Genomic DNA, 25,218 nt, shown 5'->3' with positions numbered 1-25,218 from the left:
CCATACGTAAAAATGTATGCACACATGACTAAGTCGCTTTGGATAAAAGCGTCTGCTAAATGGCATATTATATTATATTATTATTAATTGCTGCAACAAAAAAATGTATAGCCATAAATAAGAACGCCTCATATTCACCCTCAATAACAAACTGGAGGACTGAACTATCTAGCTACATACTGTTGGATTTTGTATATTATAAAGCTAAACAAAAACCGGAAGTGTTTGACGAAATTTGGAAACCATATGTTGATCACCTCGGGGAATGTGTTGTATAGTGTGCATTTTGTTTCTGTGTTTTTGTGTTGTTTGTGAGGTGCTATAAAAAAAAAGTATACTCTGGTTTTAGTTTGAATGGATATGCTGTGCTGTAGGTGCGTGTGTATTTAGCTATAGTTACTGCCTGTGTATTATTCAGTAGGTATTTGCATGTACTGTATCTCTTTAGTACTGCTCACATGGCTATAGATTACTACAGTAAAACTCCAGTGGTCAACTGTTTATATTCTAAACCACTGCTATCTGATACTGTGAGCTTCAAGCAGTGACAGGACATTGTGTCTGTGTGATTATGTGCAGGTGACTATGCCCAGCTGAGACTGAGGATTCCCTACCTGGATGCAGGGGTGTATGATGTTCCCATCATCGTGTCGGACTCTGGGAACCCGCCCCTCTCTAACAGGTCCATTATAAAGGTCAAGGTATGTCCGTGTGACGACAACGGAGACTGTACTACCACCGGAGCTGTAGCTGCCGCTGGACTGGGGACCGGAGCCATCATAGCCATACTCATCTGTATCATCATACTGCTTAGTGAGTACAATATACACTTATACACACTTATATATTCACACACACACACACACACACCTGTGCTGTAGGCGTCATTGTCTGTGTCAACATACTACACACACAACTTCTAATGTAACCATATTCCCAGCACTCCTCTGTCTACCCTGCTGATGTGCTGTTCTGTGTGTGTTGCAGTCATGGTGCTGGTGTTTGTGATGTGGATGAAGCGGAGGGAGAAGGAGCGTCAGGCCAAGCCACTGCTGATTGACCCAGAGGATGACGTCAGAGACAACATCCTGAAATACGATGAGGAGGGAGGAGGAGAGGAGGACCAGGTCAGTGATATACACATTACACATGCACTAAGACTTCATTTAACAACAAAGCCATACTTTTAGTCATGATGATGACGATGATGACCACACCGATGATGAAGATGATGAAGATGTAATGTTTACAAATACTGTGATTGCACTCAGACACTTTCTCCGCCATTCTTACACTTACACTGAGTCTCCTTCCTTGCCCGGTGTTGCAGGACTATGACCTAAGCCAGCTGCAGCAGCCCGAGGCTCTGGACCACATTATCTGTAAACCAGCGGGGGTGCGCAGGGTGGACGAGAGGCCTGTTATCGCTGAGTCCCAGTACCCCGTCAGACCCAGCCTGCCTCATCCCGGAGATATCGGAGACTTCATCAACGACGTATGTTAACTATTAGACATTGTTCATCTCGAAAGATCATACAAGTGTGTTAATGTTCACGTTCCTGTACTAAACAGTGATAGCTTTTCAAAAGTTTTCAAACACAGTAGCAAGCCATTGATATCAGTCTTTTGCCTTCCTCTTTTCAGTGCTAACTAATCCTCTCTATCTCTCTCTCTCAGGGTCTGAGAGCGGCAGACAACGACCCCACAGCCCCGCCCTATGACTCCCTGCTGGTGTTTGACTACGAGGGCAGCGGCTCCACGGCCGGCTCTGTCAGCTCCCTCAACTCCTCAAGCTCAGGAGACCAGGACTACGACTACCTCAACGACTGGGGCCCCCGCTTCAAGAAGCTGGCTGACCTCTACGGCGGAGGAGACGACGACTGAGAGAGGGGTGGGGTGGGGTACGGAGGGAGTCCGGGGGGAGGGGTTGGGGTTGGGGTCGGGGTCAGATGATCCTCGAAACCACGGGCAGGGCCCAAGCAGTACCACATGAGATATTTCCATAGTAGACCAGTGAGGACAAAACGGGACGTTAGAGACTGTTCTAGAACATGGCCTGTGACCTTACCAGGTTCTGCTGCTACTCTATTCTGGCTTTCTTAGTGGCAAGTTTTTAGTGTGTTTTGTTTCTCTCTCTACTGAACCTCGAGCTATCTGGGGACACAAGGCACTTCTGAGAGACAGGAGTGATGATGCTCGTTTGGCTTGGATGATAAAAAGGAACAGGACAAACCCGTCTCTTTTTGGCTTAGCGCTGAACAGAGTGTACAGAAAGACACTTTCTCTCTCAACTTGAATTTCCTTAGAACAGAAGCACTGTCGTTTTATAAAGTGCCTTTTGTGGTGTGTTTTGTATTGGACTCCTGCTATCTCAGGGTTGTTTGCCATTGGAGTGGTTTCGAGAGGCACACTCCCTTGTAACCCCCATGCCCCCAAACCTTCATATGGCCCTCTCTCCTCTTCTCTCTGTGTAGAAAGAACTACTGTACCCAGCAGTAACACAGAGAAGTGAGCCTCACAACGAGGGCTGGCTGCAGGTTAAGATCAGTTGAACTCTGACCTTTTGGAGCATTTTGGGGAAGTACTACTAAAGCAACCCTCTGTCAGTGAGACCTGATACATCACTGGGCTGATCGAAGACTTTCCCAAGCATCATCTGGTCAACACAACAACACACTGACATTGGGTGTGTGTGTGGATGTGGTTGTTTTTATAAATGTGGGGTTTTTCTAACAAACAGAGAATGCCTGCCTTTCCTCTGTGAACTCAGTCCTCAGTCTAGGAGCATTTACGTTTGGACGCTTGCCTGCCCTGTACGGTTTTGTGTTGCTTTTCACACTGTAAAACTTATATAGGCATGATCTGAGTAATGAGACAGTATGAGACAGTACGACTTTAAATGGCTTGGAAAGAAGGCACTGAAAATTAAGCATTGAAAGGATTTTCTCGCCTTGAACATTCCCATTTTTTAGGTCAACAAAACTATTAAAAGGTGCATGATTTTTTTCCAAAATGTTTTACTCAACGCACTTGTTCTTATGTGGTGAGAATGTAAAAAATTGTCAGCGGAAAATATATGAATATACTCTGTAAAAAGACATTCAAAAAAGAAAATGCTGTAAGATACCTATTTTTGAAGTGTTAACAACAAAACAGTTGCTGCTCTAGCTCTTCAATGGGCTGAATGACGTTTTGGCCCGGCCATTTTCAATGTGTGCGTGTTTCTTTTCTAATTTTGGTCAAGATGCTGTAGGTTTCTTTCAGTTTATCTTTATCCTTTTCAAAACAAAATAATGCTGGTTCTTTTTTAAGAATTAAGAAAGCTTTGTTATAGTTCTGTTTTTTAAAATGTCAAATGCAGCCCTCCCTCTTTGTGTCTTTGACGAACGCATTTCTGTCGGCCTCTGAACTTGAAACTGTGGAAGGGTTAAACAGCCATGCCTGCTGATAGTTATTCTATTATTCAGTGTATCTGAATTATTTTCTTCATTCATCTAGATACTGGATATGTGCTTTAGAAAATAAATGAGACATGTTTTGAAAATGTGGCACCTTACTTATTTCTACCTTGTTCATGTTCAACCATCAGTGTTCTTCACTCCAACTTTCTGAGATTACACCCTCCTGGAATATACAGTGGGGAAAAAAAAATTTAGTCAGCCACCAATTGTGCAAGTTCTCCCACTTAAAAAGATGAGAGAGGCCTGTAATTTTCATCATAGGTACACGTCAACTATGACAGACATATTGAGAGAAAAACATCCAGAAAATCACATTGTAGGATTTTTTATGAATTTATTTGCAAATTATGGTGGAAAATAAGTATTTGGTCACCTACAAACAAGCAAGATTTCTGGCTCTCACAGACCTGTAACTTCTTCTTTAAGAGGCTCCTCTGTCCTCCACTCGTTACCTGTATTAATGGCACCTGTTTGAACTTGTTATCAGTATAAAAGACACCTGTCCACAACCTCAAACAGTCACACTCCAAATTCCACTATGGCCAAGACCAAAGAGCTGTCAAAGGACACCAGAAACAAAATTGTAGACCTGCACCAGGCTGGGAAGACTGAATCTGCAATAGGTAAGCAGCTTGGTTTGAAGAAATCAACTGTGGGAGCAATTATTAGGAAATGGAAGACATACAAGACCACTGATAATCTCCCTCGATCTGGGGCTCCACACAAGATCTCAACCCGTGGGGTCAAAATGATCACAAGAACGGTGAGCAAAAATCCCAGAACCACACGGGGGGACCTAGTGAATGACCTGCAGAGAGCTGGGACCAAAGTAACAAAGCCTACCATCAGTAACACACTACGCCGCCAGGGACTCAAATCCTGCAGTGACAGACGTGTCCCCCTGCTTAAGCCAGTACATGTCCAGGCCCATCTGAAGTTTGCTAGAGTGTATTTGGATGATCCAGAAGAGGATTGGGAGAATGTCATATGGTCAGATGAAACCAAAATAGAACTTTTTGGTAAAAACTCAACTCGTCGTGTTTGGAGGACAAAGAATGCTGAGTTGCATCCAAAGAACACCATACCTACTGTGAAGCATGGGGGTGGAAACATCATGCTTTGGGGCTGTTTTTCTGCAAAGTGACCAGGACAAGTGATCCGTGTAAAGGAAAGAATGAATGGGGCCATGTATCGTGAGATTTTGAGTGAAAACCTCCTTCCATCAGCAAGGGCATTGAAGATGAAACGTGGCTGGGTCTTTCAGCATGACAATGATCCCAAACACACCGCCCGGGCAACGAAGGAGTGGCTTCGTAAGAAGCATTTCAAGGTCCTGGAGTGGCCTAGCCAGTCTCCAGATCTCAACCCCATAGAAAATCTTTGGAGGGAGTTGAAAGTCCGTGTTGCCCAGCGACAGCCCCAAAACATCACTGCTCTAGAGGAGATCTGCATGGAGGAATGGGCCAAAATACCAGCAACAGTGTGTGAAAACCTTGTGAAGACCTGTGTAATTGCCAACAAAGGGTATATAACAAAGTATTGAGAAACTTTTGTTATTGACCAAATACTTATTTTCCACCATAATTTGCAAATAAATTCATAAAAAATCCTACAATGTGATTTTCTGGATTTTTTTCTCTCAATTTGTCTGTCATAGTTGACGTGTACCTATGATGAAAATTACAGGCCTCTCTCATCTTTTTAAGTGGGAGAACTTGCACAATTGGTGGCTGACTAAATACTTTTTTTCCCCCACTGTATACCCTTGATACTATTTTTATCTTAAACTTGGCCATTGGTTATTTTGCACCCTCACTGAGTGACTGACTGTACTATTCTCTGTGTGTGTTTTTGCTGGCTATCATCTTTTCTCTGTGTTGGAGGGCAAGGAGAACAAACAGTGTTTTAATGTCAATGTCAAGGACCCTTCTCCCTCACGACGGTTCTAACTCCCTGTACACTGCAGAGCTGGGTCACAACGTGTATTTGTGTCCATCCCTGTGATTTCAATTAGTCAGCTAAGGCCCCAAAAAGCGGCGGGGGAATGGAAGGATTTTAATCCTCCCCGGCTGTGTGTCTATCAATTAGCCACACCATTAATCCCCAGGACCTAATCTCATTAGATATAGAGCCTTTAATGAGACACCCAGAGAGATAAATTATATATATATATATATATATATATGTATATCATTTTTTTTTTCTTTAACCTGTTTTAGACCCAGGTCCACTCAGACCTAACCCTTGAGAGAGAGAGATTTAATAAGTTATCCTTCTATTCCTACAGTGAAGCACAGCAACCATGCTAACAAGAATATTCCATCACCTGTGAATGGCATTGCTTTTGGACAAGTAACTATTAAAAAGTAATAATTGTCTTCAGATGATGATGCAAATGGAGAGTTACTTCGGTTTCTTCAAGGGTTGGGCTATTTTGATATATTGGCAAGCAGTTCCTGTGGCCCTGGCCTGCACACTTTGAGTCCCACAATCACACCGGCATGATTTAGGGCTTCCAACCCCTTAAACAGTGTGTGTTTGAGCTACAGATTTGTCTATTTGTGTTCTTCTGCTTCAGCTGAAACCAACCATTAGCCTGTGTGATTAACAGGGGGTGAGCTAGAGCGGTTTGTGAGATAAGGCCGGATCCTGAAAACTGATCTTCTCACAAAAACGTCCGTAAAATCCAATTGAGCTACATATTATTATGAGCCCACTATGAAAAGCGGAGACTCTCACAAACGCGCATGTTTGCTCTATGTTTTGTTCGATGACGCTCACAAGTCAAACAAATCATTAGAAGGTAAGGTTTCTTCTACATAGAAAATTATAGTAAATCCCAGGACATAGTGTCTACAATACTGTAATAAGCTCGCATAGTTGCTGTCACAAACACCACACAGTTGTCACTGACTAGTTGGATATTCATTTTCTACTGAGCAAACCATTTTTGTACTTACAGCATTCTTATAAATTCATTTTTCTATCAGGTTTCTGCTTGACATTTGTCAATAAAACTCATGAATGCAACTGTTTATGTCAAATAGTTTTGTGTTCTACTTGTAGCCCTGGTTGTCCTGAAAATAAAATGGTAAAACACTTCATTGTGAGGCTAAATATAAGGGCTAGATGCAGATAAATGAATGTAGTGAAAAAACTCTAGATATTTGCTGGGAGTCCCTAGGACTGATAAGGTTTAAAGAGTTAAAGAGAGAGAAAAGCAAACTTGACGTGGCTTATTGATAAATGGTGTATAAGCTACTGAGCAAGAGCTTAGGCAGTTGGCTATCGGCCAGCCCCTTATGTGTTGTAAATAAAGTTCTCCTTTTCAAATGCGTTCAGCCCAGCTCTTTTAATTTCCTCCCCATAAAGGCCTAGTCTCTTGGGCCGGCAGTGGGAACGATCCAATCTGAGAAAGACTTGGACCGCCGGGTTTTGGTGGTGCCCAGGAAATTGACTGTTTACAATTTAGTGCTGATGGGGCTGCTTCGTGTGTGGGCAGCGCCCCGGGAGGGACTTGTTTACCAGGTCTGTTGTGCTGACACAGCGGGGCACTCCTGCTATTTTAAGATCAGGTCGGGAATGAGATCAAGGCTGGGATTCAATCAGATTAAGCGTTAACCAGCAATAGCCGACACCCGCATAGCTGGTGTTTTGGCGGTGTCGGAGGTAGAACTGCATTACGAGCTGTCAAATCGGTGAGCGGCTGCTCGTGTGGTTGTCTTCTAAGCTACACCCCTCCCACTCGCGTTAGAAGTTCGGAACGAGAAAGTGTAGGCTGTATGGTCTCAACCTGTCAAACTCTGTATTTATGTAAATGTCACCGACCAGCTCGATTCGGTCTTCTGTAGCAACGTTTGAAGTTGTGTTTTTTTACATTGGATGAAAGTAGAGACTTAGAGCTAGAAAATAGTATATCATCCACTACAGTTGAGGAACAACGGGAAAGTAATTCTGCTTTGAAATTTGATACATTTGTAACCTCACTTTTGAGAAAATGGCCCTTGAATGTTCTGGTACCTACAGGAGAGCTCTTCTTTGTCTACACCCATTCAGCATTGTTCACACCCTTTTAAGCTTTAGCCCCACCCATCTCTTTAAGGATTCACATGTGAGGCTATGTACTCAACAACCAAAGATTTAAAGACTAAAGGCTGGTTTATACTACGGTTGTGTTCGTAAATTTAATCTGGAGTGCCAGAGTGTGCTCTGGGCGTTCGTAAACTCAGAGCGTTGTCAGATTGGCCGTTCGTAAATTCAGAGCGTTTCGCTCTCAACGCGCACACTGGACGCTCTGACCGAAAAGTAGGGTTGATCCGAGCGTTCTGACCTAACAACAGCAGTCAAGCATCCAAGCTAACTGGCTAACGTTGGCTAGCTTGCTAGCTACTTCCAGACACAAATGAGAGAACAGCTCACTCTGACCATTTTACTCGCCCTAGCAGAACTGGTTAGGCTGTTTTAATGTTTTCCAGAGCGTTGGTGACTGCAACTGTGCTGCTGGCAACAATTTAATTACGCTTTTTTTTGCCAACATTTACTGACACCGGCCATATTCAACGGCTGTTGAGTGTTCGTAAATTCGTCAGTTATTCTGCGCTCTGGAGTAGATAGCCAGAGTGAATTTACCAGCTACGTCTATCGGCAGTTGTCGCAGTGACATCATAAACATTCTATTGAAAAATTGCCCTTAGTTTGAAGATGTAATACGGAGCCTTCTGTGTTCTCTTTTTGACTCCATCTGCATATTTGCAATCAAACGCCAGAATTTTCTCCATCTCCTTAGCTATCATACTCTAATTCCACTGATTTCAAAACTCTGTCCTCCAGAAAGTGGAGAGCAACACTGATATATTTAAAAAAAGAAGCGTTAGAAAGGATTACCTACACATACTAACCAGCTCATATTATAGACAGCAGCATGCTACATGGCAGACCAATCCAAACTCATCTCTCGGCATGTCCAGCCCACTCATTATCTCAGCCAATCATGGCTAGCGGGAAGGTTGCTGTCTTTTTCCATGGCTAAACCAACTAGGCTCATAATTTAACAATTTTATTCATTTTTACAGATGGCATACAAGTTTGTTATTAAGGCACATGAAAGTTCACATGTTCCAGAAAGCATTTCTGCTAAAAAACACATTTTGATTTGTTTTTTAAAGTTGACGTTCAAATGGCGCGACATTAGTAGTGATGCGCGACATACGCATAGTTTCCTGAAACGAGTCACAAATAACATCTTTCAGATATTGGTTTACCCATCACATACTAAACTACCATAGACTTTGCAAACTTTCCATCAAAATGTGGTTGTGTATCTGTTAGTAGGTCTATCTCTGCAAAGTACCACTGCATTGCACTAAAATGCCTTGTTGAATAACTGACTTGCAGCATCTAGCCTTCCCAATGTGGTGTTAGTGCCTTATCTGGTCCTGTCAGAGTGCAGTGATTGTGAGCAAGCCCACTTTGAAGGGTTTAGAAGCCTTCATCCATGGCTGCAGACTGGGGTGGAGAGTATGGTTAGTCTGAGTGACTCCTGCTCTGTCTTCTATTTCCATTCAATCACATTTCCATTAGTCAGCATCAGTACAGGCATGCAGACCAGTGCTTTACATGAATAATAGATTGCAAGCAGAGTGATTAGTATAAATAAGTAATCAGCCACCATGTGTACTAGCATTAACTGTGTATGTGTAATGATATTACAATAACATGATGAAGAGTAATGCCAACCTATCTGACTATGTGCCTGTTGAACCCGTTTTCTCAATGTATTCTAGTGTCTGTCGACAAATTTCTTATTAAAGGTACATCATATTTAAAGGAATAGCTTAAGATAAATATACTGACCCTATTGAATGAAAACTCCAAGAGAAAATCTATTGGCTAGCAAGTGGAAGGGTTTTTAGTGGTTATTCAGTGCGCTCAAGGTAGACACACCTGTAGAGCGCATTAAGCACTTGCATTAGGTAAGTCTGAATAACAACTACTGAGGAGTGCGTAGGAAAGGAGTAAGTAGGAAAGGTGTACATTTCCTAAGCTGAATCGGCCCCTAGGTGATGAGCCTGAGAGACACTGCCTAAGGGACTGGAGTCATCAGCATGACACTGTGATGTGTGTGTGGCCTGCAGCAGTGGGCTGGTCTGAATGAGGCCCATTAAAGAGGCCAACAGGCTATTAACCCCAGATTCAATACTTCACATGTTCAGCCGCGGTTATGAACCCATTCCAGCGCCAGTCATAAACACTGGGCTCATTTCCAGGGCAGAGCAGACCGCTTCACCTGACCCCAATACTCATTAACCCACTCTGGAACAGGAAAAGACATGAACAAGGAAAGACACCAATAAGTTGGTGTAAATAAAGAATAAGGGCTCTATTCAGCATCGTGGAAATTCAGAGCTAAAGCCCAATTGAAATTGAAAGGCAATGTTCCGCGTTGGCGGAGACGGCATTCACGGTAAATGCTGTATATGTCGGCTCAATCAGAAATGACCTTTACATTTCTATCGCAAAATCTGTAACGGTTCGGCGATACAGATTGAATAGAGCCCTAGGTGTTTTTCCTCTTCATGGAGATCAAGGCCAGCTGCTAGATGATCTCTGACTTGTTACTTCAAACTGTAAAGACTCCTCTTAACCTCCCCCTGACCTCTGGTCCTCTAGGACTGAGCCTCCTCTTCATTTGAACCATGGTTAACCTTTAACCATCATGGCCCTTCAAGAGCATGTCCATCTGAAAAGGTAAACAAGTGGAAGGTACTTTGGCGTGATCTCTTCCTTTCACCACCAGCTATTGCAAAGGTTCCGACTTTGGACTTCCTACTGAATTACTATCAGAACTTCCTAATCCATGTTTAGAATCCTTCATGTGCTGCCTCAACAATAGACACGCACGCACGCACCCACACACACACACACACACACACTATCCTTGTGGGGACCCAAAATTGATTTCCATTAAATATCCTATTTCCTCTAACCCCTAACCCTAACCCTTACCATAACCCTAAACCAAACCCCTAAACCTAAAATAGCCTTTGTCCTCGTGGGAGAATTTTACTTGTTTTACTATCCTTGTGGCGACTTGGGGATTTCCGGTAGCCACGAGGATAGTAATACAAGCATGCACGCACACGCACACGCACACACACACACACACACACACACACACACACACACACACACACACACACACACACACACACACACACACACACACACACACACACACACACACACACACACACACACACACACACACACACACCTTTCCTACGCACTTCTCAGTAGTTGGTATTCAGACTTACCTAATGCAGGCACGTAATGCGCTCTACAGGTGTGGCTACCTTGCGCGCACTGAGTAAAAGTAATTAAACTGCTGAAAACCCTCCCACTTGCTGGCCAACAGATTTTCTCATGGAGTTTTCATTCAATAGGGTTTTTGGTACATTTATCTTAAGCCATCTCTTTAAATACGATGTACCTTTAATTCGAATTTTGTTGACAGACTAGAATACATAGAGAAAACGGTTTCAGAATATAGGGCTCAATAAAAAAAATATATGCATATTCATCTCCGTTTCAGCACCAACTAGTAGATTTATTTAGGAAAGTATGTATGAATAATAAAAAACAGGTTTGAAGAGCCTTTACGCACTAAATATATTGATTAATCAAAAATACAGTGGTTTGATCCTGAAAGTTGCCACATTCAAGTTCAACCCATGAAATATTGGAAGATGAAAGTATGTGTACAATAGGGATCGAACAATAGTCCTATAAATCTACCCTAATTCTCAATAATCATGGAACAGTATGACAACCGTTCAGTAGTCGTGAACCGTGCGCCAGGCTCCAGGTTTAAACTGCTACGTGCAGTCTGAGTTCCATAATGATTCAAATAGGATACATGTCCCAAATTATTGCACAACGTTAGCCTTATATGATCCACTAATGCTAGCGACCCTCACGAACAACTACATGGACTTGACAGAGGAAAGAAAGGTAAACAATTAAGGAAACTAACACTTAATTGCCAGTTCTGAATGTCTGTGGGTATTACTGACGGTGGCTCCTGACAGGGACTAATATTTAACATGATACAAATTGTAAAATAAAACTGAGAAAACCCTGGGCATATAATTAAAACATCCTACAGAAGATGCCTATATACTACTGGTCAAAAGTTTTAGAACACCTACTCATTCAAGGGTTTTTATTTTTTTACTATTTTCTACATTGTAGAATAATAGTGAAGACATCTAAACTATGAAATAATACATACAGAATCATGTAGTAACCCAAAAAAGTGTTAAACAAATCAAAATATATTTTCTATTTGAGATTCTTCAAATAGCCACCCTTTGCCTTGATGACAGCTTTGGACACTCTTGGCATTCTCTCAACACGCTTCATGAGGTAGTCACCTGGAATGCATTTCAATTAACAGGTGTGCCTTCTTAAAAGTTTGTTTGTGGAATTTCTTTCCTTCTTAATGCGTTTGAGCCAGTCAGTTGTGTTGTGACAAGGTACGGGGGGTATACAGAAGATAGCCCTATTTGGTAAAAGACAAAGTCCATATTATGGCAAGAACAGCTCAAATAAGCAAAGAGTAACGACAGTCCATCATTACTTTAAGACATGAAGGTCAGTCAATACGGAAAATTTAAAAGACCATCAAGCGCTATGATGAAACTTGCTCTCATGAGGACCGCCACAGGAATGGAAGACCCAGAGTGACCTCTGCTGCAGAGGATGAGTTCATTAGAGTTACCAGCCTCAGAAATTGCAGCCCAAATAAATGCTTCACAGAGTTCAAGTAACAGACACATCTCAACATCAACTGTTCAGAGGAGACTGCGTGAATCAGGCCTTCATGGTCGAATTGCTGCCAAGAAACCACTACTAAAGGACACCAATAAGAGGAAGAGACTTGCTTGGGCCAAGACACACGAGCAATGGACATTAGACCGGTGGATATTTGTCCTTTGGTTCCAACCGGCGTGTCTTTGTGAGACGCGGTGTGGGTGAATGGATGATCTCTGCATGTGTAGTTCCCACCGTAAAGCATGGAGGAGGAGGTGTTATGGTGTGGGGGTGCTTTGCTGGTGACACTGTCTGTGATTTATTTAGAATTCAAGGCACACTTAACCAGCATGGCTACCACAGCATTCTGCAGCGATACACCATCCCATCTTGTTTTGTGATGAGTGTGATTAGAAGGAGTCAGGCGCAGGAGGGTAAATCACAGAATACAAAGTTTATTCCGTCGCACACAGTTGCGCTGGATAACGACAACAAAATACAGGCACAGGGGAACAATCTACCCCGGCAATACAAGGTACGGGTAGCTCCAACATAATACAGGCACAGGTGAATAATCTACCCCGGCAATACAAGGTACGAGTAGCTCCACTGAGCTACACTCAACTCACATAAAACAATCACCCACAAGGACAAGGGGGCAGAGGGAACACTTATACACAGACTAATGAGGGGATATGAACCAGGTGTGTGTAATTGACAAGACAAGATAAATGGAATGATGATATATGGAGCGGCAGTGGCTAGTAAGCCGGTGACGACAAACGCCAAAGCCTGCCCGAACAAAGAGGGGAGGCAGCCTCGGCGGAAGGCGTGACAGGTTTGGGCTTAGTGGGACTATCATTTGTTTTTCAACAGGACAATGACCCAACACACCTCCAGGCTGTGTAAGGGCTATTTTACCAAGAAGGAGATTGATGGAGTGCTGCATCAGATGACCTGGCCTCCACAATCCCCCGACCTCAACCAAATTGAGCTGGTTTGGGATGAGTCGGACCACAGAGTGAAGGAAAAGCAGCCAACAAGTGCTCAGCATATGTGGGAACTCCTTCAAGACTATTGGAAAAGCATTCCAGGTGAAGCTGGTTGAGAGAATGCCAAGAGTGTGCAAAGCCGTTATCAAGGCAAAGGGTGGCTACTTTGAAGAATCTCAAATATACCATTTATTTTGATTTGTTAATTTTTTGGTTACTACATGATTCCATATGTGTTATTTCATAGTTTTGATGTCTTCAGTATTATTCTAGAATGTAGAAAATAGTAAAAATAAAGAAAAACCCTTGAATGAGTAGGTGTTTAAAATGTAAATGTAAAAATGTGTTCTAAAACTTTTGACCGGTAGTGTAGCTTGGGTCTCCAAATTGAATCCCCGCAAATTGTGAGGGCATACAATTAAAATTCTAAATAAAGGCACAGCTATTTATAGCCTACTTCCCTGTTGAAAACAAACACATTATATGACACCTATCACAGGAAACAGAGTGATGTCACTTCTCCCCCTGGAAGGCTCAGAGTTTTACCCACCACCTCCAGGTGCACCCACTGAGATGTCGCTAGGCAACCACAGTCATCGTTCTGCTTCTGACACTCAAGTGGGAGCTTATGTGGACTTAACTCTGAAAGAGCCGCCATGTCGCGCAATAGAGGGGGAATTACCAGGGAAAATATTGGATTGGGCCAAAGCACAAAGGGCAGGTGAGACTGACACACCAGAACTGTATTCAGATGCCCTGTCTGTCTGGCATGAAGGAAGCAACTAACACTAGCCTCGTCTATCCATGGAGCTAACATGTGTCCTTTGTCCTGATCTTGTCCTCATTCTGATTGTGCCCACATGGAAGTTATTGATACTGTAAACATCACTATTCAATGAAAAGCTGCATGTTATCTAGCAATATGCACAGCAAGAGCATCCATGATATTATGCTTTTTGAGTGACAGGCCGTGAGCACCAACCCCACCCTCAGGCTGTCTTAGATTGGAGATTGAACTCAAAAGATTGAACTTACTTAGATTGAAGTAAACTGCAATATTTGAGTTGAGTAGACAAGGGATTAATCAAGTCAGAGAGCCATGTAGGCCTACAATTCATAATGAAGTCTATATTGAGCAGATCTTGCTCTGCTGAGGTTTGCTGAAAACATGCACCTGTCAATAGCACAAGTTTCTACTGCCATCTCGTGGAGATCAACAGCATGACCACTGAACAGAGTGGAAATGGAAATAGAATAGATTAGTATTGAAAGCTGCAACTGTCCATTATATTAATTGTTCTGCATGCATGTTGAAGCTGGTCACAATCAATGTAACATCAGGCCTTTGTCCCAACAGACATGCAGAATGGTGCCATTGATTCAGTCTCATAGTTAGCATCTGATGTAGCATCTGTTTCTAATATGTCAGGCACACTGCAGCCCATTCCTGTCTTCTGATGATAATAGTGGACGACTGAACCGAGCCGGCCCGACATAGAACAGAGGACAGACGGTTACCAGACAGACACAGTAGCCTAGTTGATGATGATGCACCCATTGTGTTTGGTGTGCTGCTGCTGTACGTTCATGTGGAGATGTCTGTCTGTCTGTCTGTTCTGTTGAGAATAGAGCTGGGGGACAGATGTTGATGATGACGACAGATGTTGGTCGTACAGATGCTAGTAGACAGCGCCACCGTGTGCATGTCTATCAACAAGAAATGGATCAGGGGAACGGGACAATATATCCATTCTATTGGTTCAATCAGACAATTAGGATACCTAAATGTCAGTCAGAATGTTTTATAAAAATGTGATATTAAATTAAGTCAGAATATTGACATTGACAGCTCTACTATAGCATTGGTTATCCAAGACCTGAAATAACCAAATCTATATTACAATACGCTAAGCATTCTAAGCTGTGGGAGGATCTCCTACATTTTAGGCTCAAAAGACCCCAGGAAGAGTAGCGGCTACCTTCGCAACAGCTAATGGGGATCCTAATAAAATACTGAAATACTAAAAGAAGCGCGTCGTACGCTGGCCAATAACCTATATTTGACCATTTTAATTGAAAACAGGCAATTAATTGTTACCCAGAAATGATTTGATATTGAGATAAAAACAGCTTCATTGGACCTTTAAAGCTGCAATATCTAACTTTTTGGGTGACCCGACCAAATTCACAACGAAATGTGATTTATAGATCTGTCATTCGCATTGAAAGCAGGTCTAAGAAGCGGTAGATCTGTTCTATGTGTGTTATTTCTATGCTTCCCGTTCTTAAGTTTCGTTTTTGTACACCAGCTTCAAAACACTGAAAATAAAATATTTTTGGTTATTGAAAATATATTTAACAGTGGTTTAGATCATACAATGATTCGCTACACTATACATTGCTTGTTTTGTCACATAAACTGAAATAATGCAAACTATTAGAATTTTAGCAAGCAGGGAATGAGAGCAATTTCTGCATATTGCACCTTTAAACAAGCACCATTTGCCCAAAGATTGTCTATTATATTGACAAGATAGTCAAGTGACCGCTCTAACAATGGAAATACATGTGCTCAAAGATGGAAGGCAGGCGGGTGGAGGCGAGATAAGGTGGAACCATTCTAGCCATGAGAGGGGCAGATACGGGTGCGAACAGGCGATAGAGCTATATAGAGGACTCATCTTTCTATCTGTGCCATTATATGCCTTTATAGCGTCTCCATTTTAAAGTAGTCAATTTTCTTCTTCTTCATTGGCTGATTACTCCCAACCAGGGACGGCCTGTTCAATAGGGCGATATGGGCGACGCACTGCCAAACGGGAAAAGGAAGGGATTTTTTTTCTAATCAATTATATCACGGCAACAGTAGTTATCAGTGTTGTAATCTATACGTCTGATCTGCCACAGTGCCACACTGCCACTAAATGTCGAATCAGGCTAAAGTAGTGCTTCAAATGGCTCCACCCCCTTTTGGGGCGATTTCAGTCAGATTGAAAATCGCCCAGAACTTCTGTCATAGACTCCCATGTAAAATCTATTTTTTTCAAATTTCAGAGCCTTCAATACAATCTCAATGGGTGTCTGTGGGCTTGCACTTACGCGCTTTGCGTCATACGTTACGTAACCATGAACGTAACTGAGAAAAGAGTGGATTGTTTGAAAGAAGTTCCTTTTTGTCGGCGAACAAATGAAGATAAATTGGCAACGAAACAATTAGGACCTCCCAGACCAAATTTAATAATTCAACAGGTTTCTACTAAAGGCGGAAAGTCCTACACCCGAGGATTTTCCAAAAATTGGTACTGAACGAAAAAGACATTGCCACTCACTCAACTGGATGACGAGGGATACAGGCTAGCTGTCCGCCGCCACAACGATGAGGTTAGTGTTGATAATCACAAGTTTACTGGATGTGGATATGGTGTAATAAAGGCAGTTTATTCAGAGGTAAATATATCTGGAATCGCGTTCACGGACCCATTCGTCAAACTCTTAGGGAGCTATAAATTAAGCCCCATTACTTACCATATCAGATAAGAGAAATTGCTGCAGCTACATATATTTTACATCCTGGCCCTACATAGTTCACTATTTGCATCACTTACCAAAATATTACATGTGGTCATATATGCTTGGAAAGTGGAGATGCCATAGAACGTCAAAAAAGTAAACATTGCTGGAGACACATTGCCGTTTTGGAGAAGACATCGCGTTTGCTAGCGAAGAGATTTGTTGTGGCAAATGAACTTGGGCAGGGAATTGCCAGGAACCTCACGATAAGATATATGCATCAGCATTGCGAGTCTCATGATTCTATACGTATTGCGATTCGATACTGTGATTGTATTGCGCACCATATGTCTGTTGCAGAGGGATCAGAAAGCCATGAGAACGAGTTTTGATCAGTCATGGAAATAAAAGTGCTGAAAACAAATTGGCTCCCAATGTGAAAAGATTGAGAACAAGCTATGAAGGAACAATAATGGTGTTTTGGTGCAGGTACAGCCAACTAGCGCTAAAATATTGCGATATTGTCAATACAGTATATCGTAAAGTATCACTATGTAACTCGATTTCTTTCACCCCAATCCCTCAAATTAACGGTAAATAACTGAATTGTTTGCCCCACATTTAGCTAAGATGATTAGCTAGCCAGCTAAAATGTTTTAGTTAGTTAGCAGTCGCATCTACAATAGTTTACTGTCAATAACATGTCTCCAAAAATGACGTGGTGTCTCCAATTGTGTTGACATTTTACAATTGCAATGCGCATCCATGAGTATCCACTTTCTGTAGCTCAGCTGGTAGAGCATGGTGCTTGTAACGCCAAGGTAGTGGGTTCGATCCCCGGGACCACCCATACACAAAAAATGTATGCACGCATGACTGTAAGTCGCTTTGGATAAAAGCGTCTGCTAAATGGCATATTATTATTATTATTATTATTATTATTATTATTCTGAAGAGAGCCCCGAAACATTGTGTGCAGACATTTTATGCAATAAATGAAGTAGGTTCAATCTAGTAGTTCTGATCTTCTGATTGGTCCTGATGAGTTGGGCGAGGTCCCCTGCAGGCTACTGTCACTGTTGCATTGGCTCTGAGTCGGGTTCTCTGTCTTCAAATGTTCAGCCTAAGAGAGGGGATTTTTGTGTGTGTGTGTGTGTGTGTGTGTTTTAACAGTGATGATGTGTGTGTGTGTGTGTGTGTGTTTAACAGTGATGATGTGTGTGTGTGTGTGTGTTTGTGTGTGTGTGTGTCCTCAGAGCAAGAACTCGTGAGTTGGAAGAACTGAGAGGCCTATGGCGTGGGTGTTGTCCTTGGCCACCTGCTGACAAGGCTGACAAGATAGGACCCTTTTGTCCATTGTTATTGGATAGGAACAGAACTTATAACCAGCTCCTGACCTAAATAGATCTTAGCACAACATTTTACTCAACATATCATATTCCATATTCACTATAACAAATATATTTACTACGACATTAGCAAGAACCGCCACATCCTCAGCCGGCTAATCCAGTGTGTGAAGTTTTGCGGAGTGTTTGAGTTAGCTTTGCGAGGCAAAGATGAAACTGAGGGCTCCACCAACCCTGGTAAGCCAACACTTTTGAGATCAGTCAATAAATGCTTCTGGTATTGACTTATATGCTGCCCCTGTCTTCATGTTGTTGCTGGACATATCTTTTTTTAAATGTGTGTAGGTCACCTAAATCATCAGAAAAATTGCCCCTCCTGAGAATTTTTTCAGGAGCCGCCACTGCTCCCAACTCATAGGTATCCCCACCCATCTGAATACTTATGTTCCACAAAAGTAGATCTACTACGGTTGCCAGTCATTTCTTACAGTGCCATTCAGAACCATAACTCCTGGCGCCATTCAGTGTCTTATATAGGCACTATATACAGTTGAAGTCAGAAGTTTACATACGCTTAGGTTGGAGTCATTAAAACTCGTTTTTCAACCACTCCACAAATTTCTTGTTAACAAAATATAGTTTTGGAAAGTCAGTTAGGACATCTACTTTATGCATGACACAAGTACTTTTTCCAACAATTGTTTAAAGACAGATTATTTCACTTATAATTCACTGTATCACAATTCCAGTGGGTCAGAAGTTTACATACACTAAGTTGACTGTGCCTTTAAACAGCTTGGAAAATTCCAGAAAATTACGTAATGGCTTTAGAAGCTTCTGATAGTCTAATTGACATCATTTGAGTCAATTGGAGGTGTACCTGTGGATTTATTTCAAGGCCTATATTCAAACTCAGTGCCTCTTTGCTTGACATCATGGGAAAATCAAAAGAAATCAGCCAAGACCTCAGAAAAAGATTGTAGACCTCCACAAGTCTGGTTCATCCTTGGGAGCAATTTCCAAATGCCTGAAGGTACCAAGTTCATCTGTACAAACAATAGTACGCAAGTATAAACACCATGGGACCACGCAGCCGTAATACTGCTCAGGAAGGAGACGCGTTCTGTCTCCTAGCGATGGACGTACTTTGGTGCGAGAAGTGCAAATCAATCCCAGAACAACAGCAAAGGACCTTGTGAAGATGCTGGAGGAAACAGGTACAAAAGTATCTATATCCACAGTAAAACGAGTCCTATATCGACATAACCTGAAAGGCCGCTCAGCAAGGAAGAAGCCACTGCTCCAAAACCGCCATAAAAAAGCCAGACTACAGTTTGTAACTGCACATTGGGACAAAGATCGTACTTTTTGGAGAAATGTCCTCTGGTCTGATGAAACAAAAATAGAACTGTTTGGCCATAATGACCATCGTTATGTTTGGAGGAAAAAGGGGAAGGGTTGCAAGCCGAAGAACACCATCCCTACCGTGAAGCATGGGGGTGGCAGCATCATGCTGTGGGGGTGCTTTGCTGCAGGAGGGACTGGTGCACTTCTCAAAATAGATGGCATCATGAGGAAGGAAAATTATGTGGATATATTATGTGGTCTTCCAAATGGACAATGACCCCAAGCATACTTCCAAAGTTGTGGCAAAATAGCTTAAGGACAACAAAGTCAAGGTATTGGAGTGGCCATCACAAAGCCCTGACCTCAATCCTATAGAACATTTGTGAGCAGAACTGAAAAAGCGTGCAAGGAGGCCTTCAAACCTGACTCAGTTACACCAGCTCTGTCAGGAGGAGTGGGCCAAAAATTTACCCAACTTATTGTGGGAAGCTTGTGGAAGGCTACCCGAAAAGTTTGACCCAAGTTAAACAATTTAAGGACAATGCTACCAAATACGAATTGAGTGTATGTAAACTTCTGACCCACTGGGAATGTGATGAAAGAAATAAAAGCTGAAATAAATAATTCTCTCTACTATTATTCTGACATTTCACATTCTTAAAATAAAGTGGTGATCCTAACTGACCTAAGACAGGGAATTTTTACTAGGATTAAATGTCAAGGAATTGTGAAAACTGAGTTTAAATGTATTTGGCTAAGGTGTATGTAAACTTCCGACTTCAACTGTAAGTCTTATATGTACATATATAGGTACAGTGGGGGAAAAAAGTATTTAGTCAGCCACCAATTGTGCAAGTTCTCCCACTTAAAAAGATGAGAGAGGCCTGTAATTTTCATCATAGGTTCACGTCAACTATGACAGACAAAATGAGAAAAAGAAATCCTGAAAATCACATTGTAGGATTTTTAATGAATTTATTTGCAAATTATGGTGGAAAATAAGTATTTGGTCAATAACAAAAGTTTCTCAATACTTTGTTATATACCCTTTGTTGGCAATGACACAGGTCAAACGTTTTCTGTAAGTCTTCACAAGGTTTTCACACACTGTTGCTGGTATTTTGGCCCATTCCTCCATGCAGATCTCCTCTAGAGCAGTGATGTTTTGGGGCTGTCGCTGGGCAACACGGACTTTCAACTCCCTCCAAAGATTTTCTATGGGGTTGAGATCTGGAGACTGGCTAGGCCACTCCAGGACCTTGAAATGCTTCTTACGAAGCCACTCCTTCGTTGCCCGGGCGGTGTGTTTGGGATCATTGTCATGCTGAAAGACCCAGCCACGTTTCATCTTCAATGCCCTTGCTGATGGAAGGAGGTTTTCACTCAAAATCTCACGATACATGGCCCCATTCACTCTTTCCTTTACACGGATCAGTCGTCCTGGTCCCTTTGCAGAAAAAACAGCCCCAAAGCATGATGTTTCCACCCCCATGCTTCACAGTAGGTATGGTGTTCTTTGGATGCAACTCAGCATTCTTTGTCCTCCAAACACGACGAGTTAAGTTTTTACCAAAAAGTTATATTTTGGTTTCATCTGACCATATGACATTCTCCCAATCCTCTTCTGGATCATCCAAATGCACTCTAGCAAACTTCAGACGGGCCTGGACATGTACTGGCTTAAGCAGGGGGACACGTCTGGCACTGCAGGATTTGAGTCCCTGGCGGCGTAGTGTGTTACTGATGGTAGGCTTTGTTACTTTGGTCCCAGCTCTCTGCAGGTCATTCACTAGGTCCCCCCGTGTGGTTCTGGGATTTTTGCTCACCGTTCTTGTGATCATTTTGACCCCACGGGGTGAGATCTTGCGTGCAGCCCCAGATCGAGGGAGATTATCAGTGGTCTTGTATGTCTTCCATTTCCTAATAATTGCTCCCACAGTTGATTTCTTCAAACCAAGCTGCTTACCTACTGTAGATTCAGTCTTCCCAGCCTGGTGCAGGTCTACAATTTTGTTTCTGGTGTCCTTTGACAGCTCTTTGGTCATGGCCATAGTGGAGTTTGGAGTGTGACTGTTTGAGGTTGTGGACAGGTGTCTTTTATACTGATAACAAGTTCAAACAGGTGCCATTAATACAGATAACGAGTGGAGGACAGAGGAGCCTCTTAAAGAAGAAGTTACAGGTCTGTGAGAGCCAGGAATCTTGCTTGTTTGTAGGTGACCAAATACTTATTTTCCACCATAATTTGCAAATAAATTCATTAAAAATCCTACAATGTGATTTTCTGGAAAAAGAATTCTCAATTTGTCTGTCATAGTTGACGTGTACCTATGATGAAAATTACAGGCCTCTCTCATCTTTTTAAGTGGGAGAACTTGCACAATTGGTGGCTGACTAAATACTTTTTTCCCCCACTGTATTATGTCCATAAGCAGAGAGCTCCTGTACATATTTGTATAATGAATACATTTTTATGGCATTTTTGTTTTAAGGATGAACAATTAATGTCATCAGAATCCACAATGGAGTTTGAAGACTAAAGCTGGCAAGTAATTTGTTTGTTTGGCTAGCTAGCTAAATGTCAGCTGGCTAGCTGGCAATTGTTTTGATTCAAATGCCAGGCATGTGTCCGGAGGTTGAGAATGGAGAGAACCCCAAAATAAATATGGCTGAGGTGTGCAGTGATGCAATTATTATTGAAATATGGTGTGCTTTCTTGTGCCATGTGACTGCCGTAGCTTCACCCAAGTGGGTGCTTCATTTTGGTAGTAGTGAAGAACTAGCTAGCTAGCTAGCTAGCTACAGTGCCTTGCAAAAGTATTCATCCCCTTGGCGTTTTTCCTATTTTGTTGCATTACAACCTATAATTTAAATGGATTTGTATTTAGATTTCATGTTATGGACATACACAAAATAGCCCAAATTGGTGAAGTGAAGTGAAAAAAATAACTTGTTTCAAGAAATTATAAAAAATAAATAACGTGCATATGTATTCACCCCCTTTGCTATGAAGCCCCTAATTAAGTTCTGGTGCAACCAATTACCTTCAAAAGTTACATAATTAGTTAAATAAAGTCCACCTGTGTGCAATCTAAGTGTCACATGATCTGTCACATGATCTCAGTATATATACACCTATTTGGAAAGGCCCCAGAGTCTGCAACACCACTAAGCAAGGGTCACCACCAAGCAAGCGACACCATAAAGACCAAGGAGCTCTCCAAACAGGTCAGGGACAAAGTTGTGGAGAAGTACAGATCAGGGTTGGGTTATAAAAAAATATCAGAAACATTGAACATCCCACGGAGCACCATTAAATCCATTATTAAAAAATGGAAAGAATATGGCACCACAACAAACTTGCCAAGAGAGGGCCGCCCATCAAAACTCACAGACCAGGCAAGGAGGGCATTTAATCAGAGAGGCAACAAAGAGACCAAAGATAACCCACTGTTCAACAGGTAAAGTTCAAAAATCACTGGAGGATGTCTTTAAGGACTGCATGTATTCTTCTACCATTTTCTCAAATAATATATTAGAGGGAATAATGTAATATTCTAACCCCCAAAACATGCAAACGTTGTACCTTTTTCTAGTGAGATTCTGATTTTGATGATATTTGATATCGGTATGAATGAGGATGTTATGATTTTTAAAGCTTTCCTATCTGCTCAATAATCTGTGCTGCTGTTCCGATGCCCCATTGGACAGCCCTGGCTAGAGCTCTGTAGTATTTTTTTCCAGATCACTTTGATTTTAGATGCAGATTTTTCGGTACCTTTTCATATTTGTCTCTTACAGAGAAATCAAAGTAAGCAGAATCTCGGACGCATTACATTTTACATTTTAGTCATTTAGCAGACGCTCTTATCCAGAGCGATTTACAGTTAGTGAGTGCATACATTTTTTTTCATACGTATAGCATGTCTCACTTAGTTCTTGTACATTTTGCACAGACACCTGTTCATATGTAAATATTTTACCTAAAGTTTTTAACTGCAATGGTTTTGTATACTTTTACATTTTAGTCATTTAGCAGACGCTCTTATCCAGAGTGACTTACAGTTAGTGAGTGCATACATTTTTTATTATTTTTTTCATACTGGCCCCCCGTGGGAATCGAACCCACAACCCTGCCGTTGCAAACGCCATGCTCTACCAACTGAGCTACATCCCTGCTGGCCATTCCCTCCCCTACCCTGGACGACTTGTGCGCCGCCCCATGGGTCTCCCGGTCACGGCCAGCTACGACAGAGCCTGGATTCGAACCAGGATCTCTAGTGGCACAGCTAGCACTGCGATGCAGTGCCTTAGACCACTGCGCCACTCGTATAGGATTGAAAGCGAATAAACCCCGTCAATAAAAGTGGAACAAATATTTATTCCTTGCCATATATTAAGAACAATATCCATGCACTAGAGGGCAATGTCTACATGTTCAGTTTAGGAAATTATATAATTACTAGCAGCAACCCGGCAAATCATTGGATCTGATTAATTTGATTCAATGCAATTGCATTTGAGGACTCCAACCATAGAAATATAATGTATGTCTATTAATAATAATGTAATTACATTTTAGAGTAGCTTGTTGATAGTTGAACTAAATTCAAATCTAGGTAATGTTTTCAGTAGTTCATTACTTTTTTGCCATGGAGCGGTGTAGCTAACTACTGGACTACAAACTACTGTTTTTGCAACCCCCCAACAAATATGGGAGAAGTAGGCAATACATTCCTTTCGTTTTTAGCATCAGACCTGCCTAATTCTCACTTTAAACAAAGTGTTTGTGTTTAATAGGCTAAATTACACATTCAGTTACCATATGACCCCAAAGTGATGTGTTCTAGCAATTTGTAGTCTGGTATTTCAGATTTAGATAATGATAACTAAAGTAGTTTGGATATAATTAACTACTTTTTCAAAGTAAACTATTTTTAAGGGTAGCTTTAGTGTAGTTTAACTTCTTCCAGTGTGAAGTAATTGGTAGCTTGGATCTTTAATTCGGCGGACTAAAGATCCCGAATTTAGCCTATTAAACACAAACACTTTGTTGTTTCTGTGGTCCTCTGTAGCTCAGCTGGTAGAGCACGGCGCTTGTAACGCCAAGTTAGTGGGTTCGATCCCCGAGACCACCCATACACAAAAAAAATTATGCACGCATGACTAAGTCGCTTTGGATAAAAGCGTCTGCTAAATGCCATTATTATTATTGTTTAGACACGACTGCAAACTTCAAGGAGTTGGTCTGATGGTGACTTTGTGATGTCATCGGCCCCTACCTTACTTGAGGAGCAATAGAGAACAAAAGAGGAAAGGCCCACCCCCCTCACTTGTGCCATGTCATGAGGATATCTGGACCACCTATTGAGATGTGCCTTTTGTTAAGTAAATCAGGTGTTAAATGAGGTGAAAAGGAGGCTGGAGTAGGACTTAAAAAAATTAAAAAAATCCTACATACATGTTGTGTCTGTGGGGAATCATACCAGAAGGCCAAACTCCAGTCATATCGCGGTGACAAATAGTTTTTTAAAATCTATTTTAGAACAGTTTTTACTGTTGTTGAAATCTAATAATTAATCATTGCAAATACTTAAATGACCAAAAATGCAATAGGAAAAGCATTAAATCATTAGAACACAATATTGTAGAGACTATCAATTTAACCCATGCAGAACACAGGATAGAGATGATCTCAACAGCACAAACGCTGTTTGAAAAGAAAAACAAGTGTTTGAGCTGATTACA

General features: G+C 41.8%; 1 protein-coding gene across 1 annotated transcript in view; it reads left to right on the top strand.

Annotated features, from left to right (window-relative positions):
• Nucleotides 1-1,912, top strand: part of LOC121578228 (cadherin-4-like) — a 65,938-nt gene extending 64,026 nt beyond the window's left edge. Inside the window, 4 exon segments of the mRNA XM_041892438.2 lie at nucleotides 580-813; nucleotides 988-1,127; nucleotides 1,331-1,495; nucleotides 1,678-1,912. Of these exon segments, the coding sequence (XP_041748372.2) occupies nucleotides 580-813; nucleotides 988-1,127; nucleotides 1,331-1,495; nucleotides 1,678-1,884 (746 nt within the window). The 3' untranslated portion in view covers nucleotides 1,885-1,912.
• The last annotated feature ends 23,306 nt before the right edge of the window (nucleotides 1,913-25,218 follow it).

This window comes from Coregonus clupeaformis, chromosome 12, assembly GCF_020615455.1.
Source record: "Coregonus clupeaformis isolate EN_2021a chromosome 12, ASM2061545v1, whole genome shotgun sequence".
NCBI classification, from domain to species: Eukaryota; Metazoa; Chordata; class Actinopteri; order Salmoniformes; family Salmonidae; genus Coregonus; species Coregonus clupeaformis.
The sequence above is the reverse complement of the archived record's forward strand: the minus strand, read 5'-3'. Positions and strand labels throughout refer to the sequence as shown.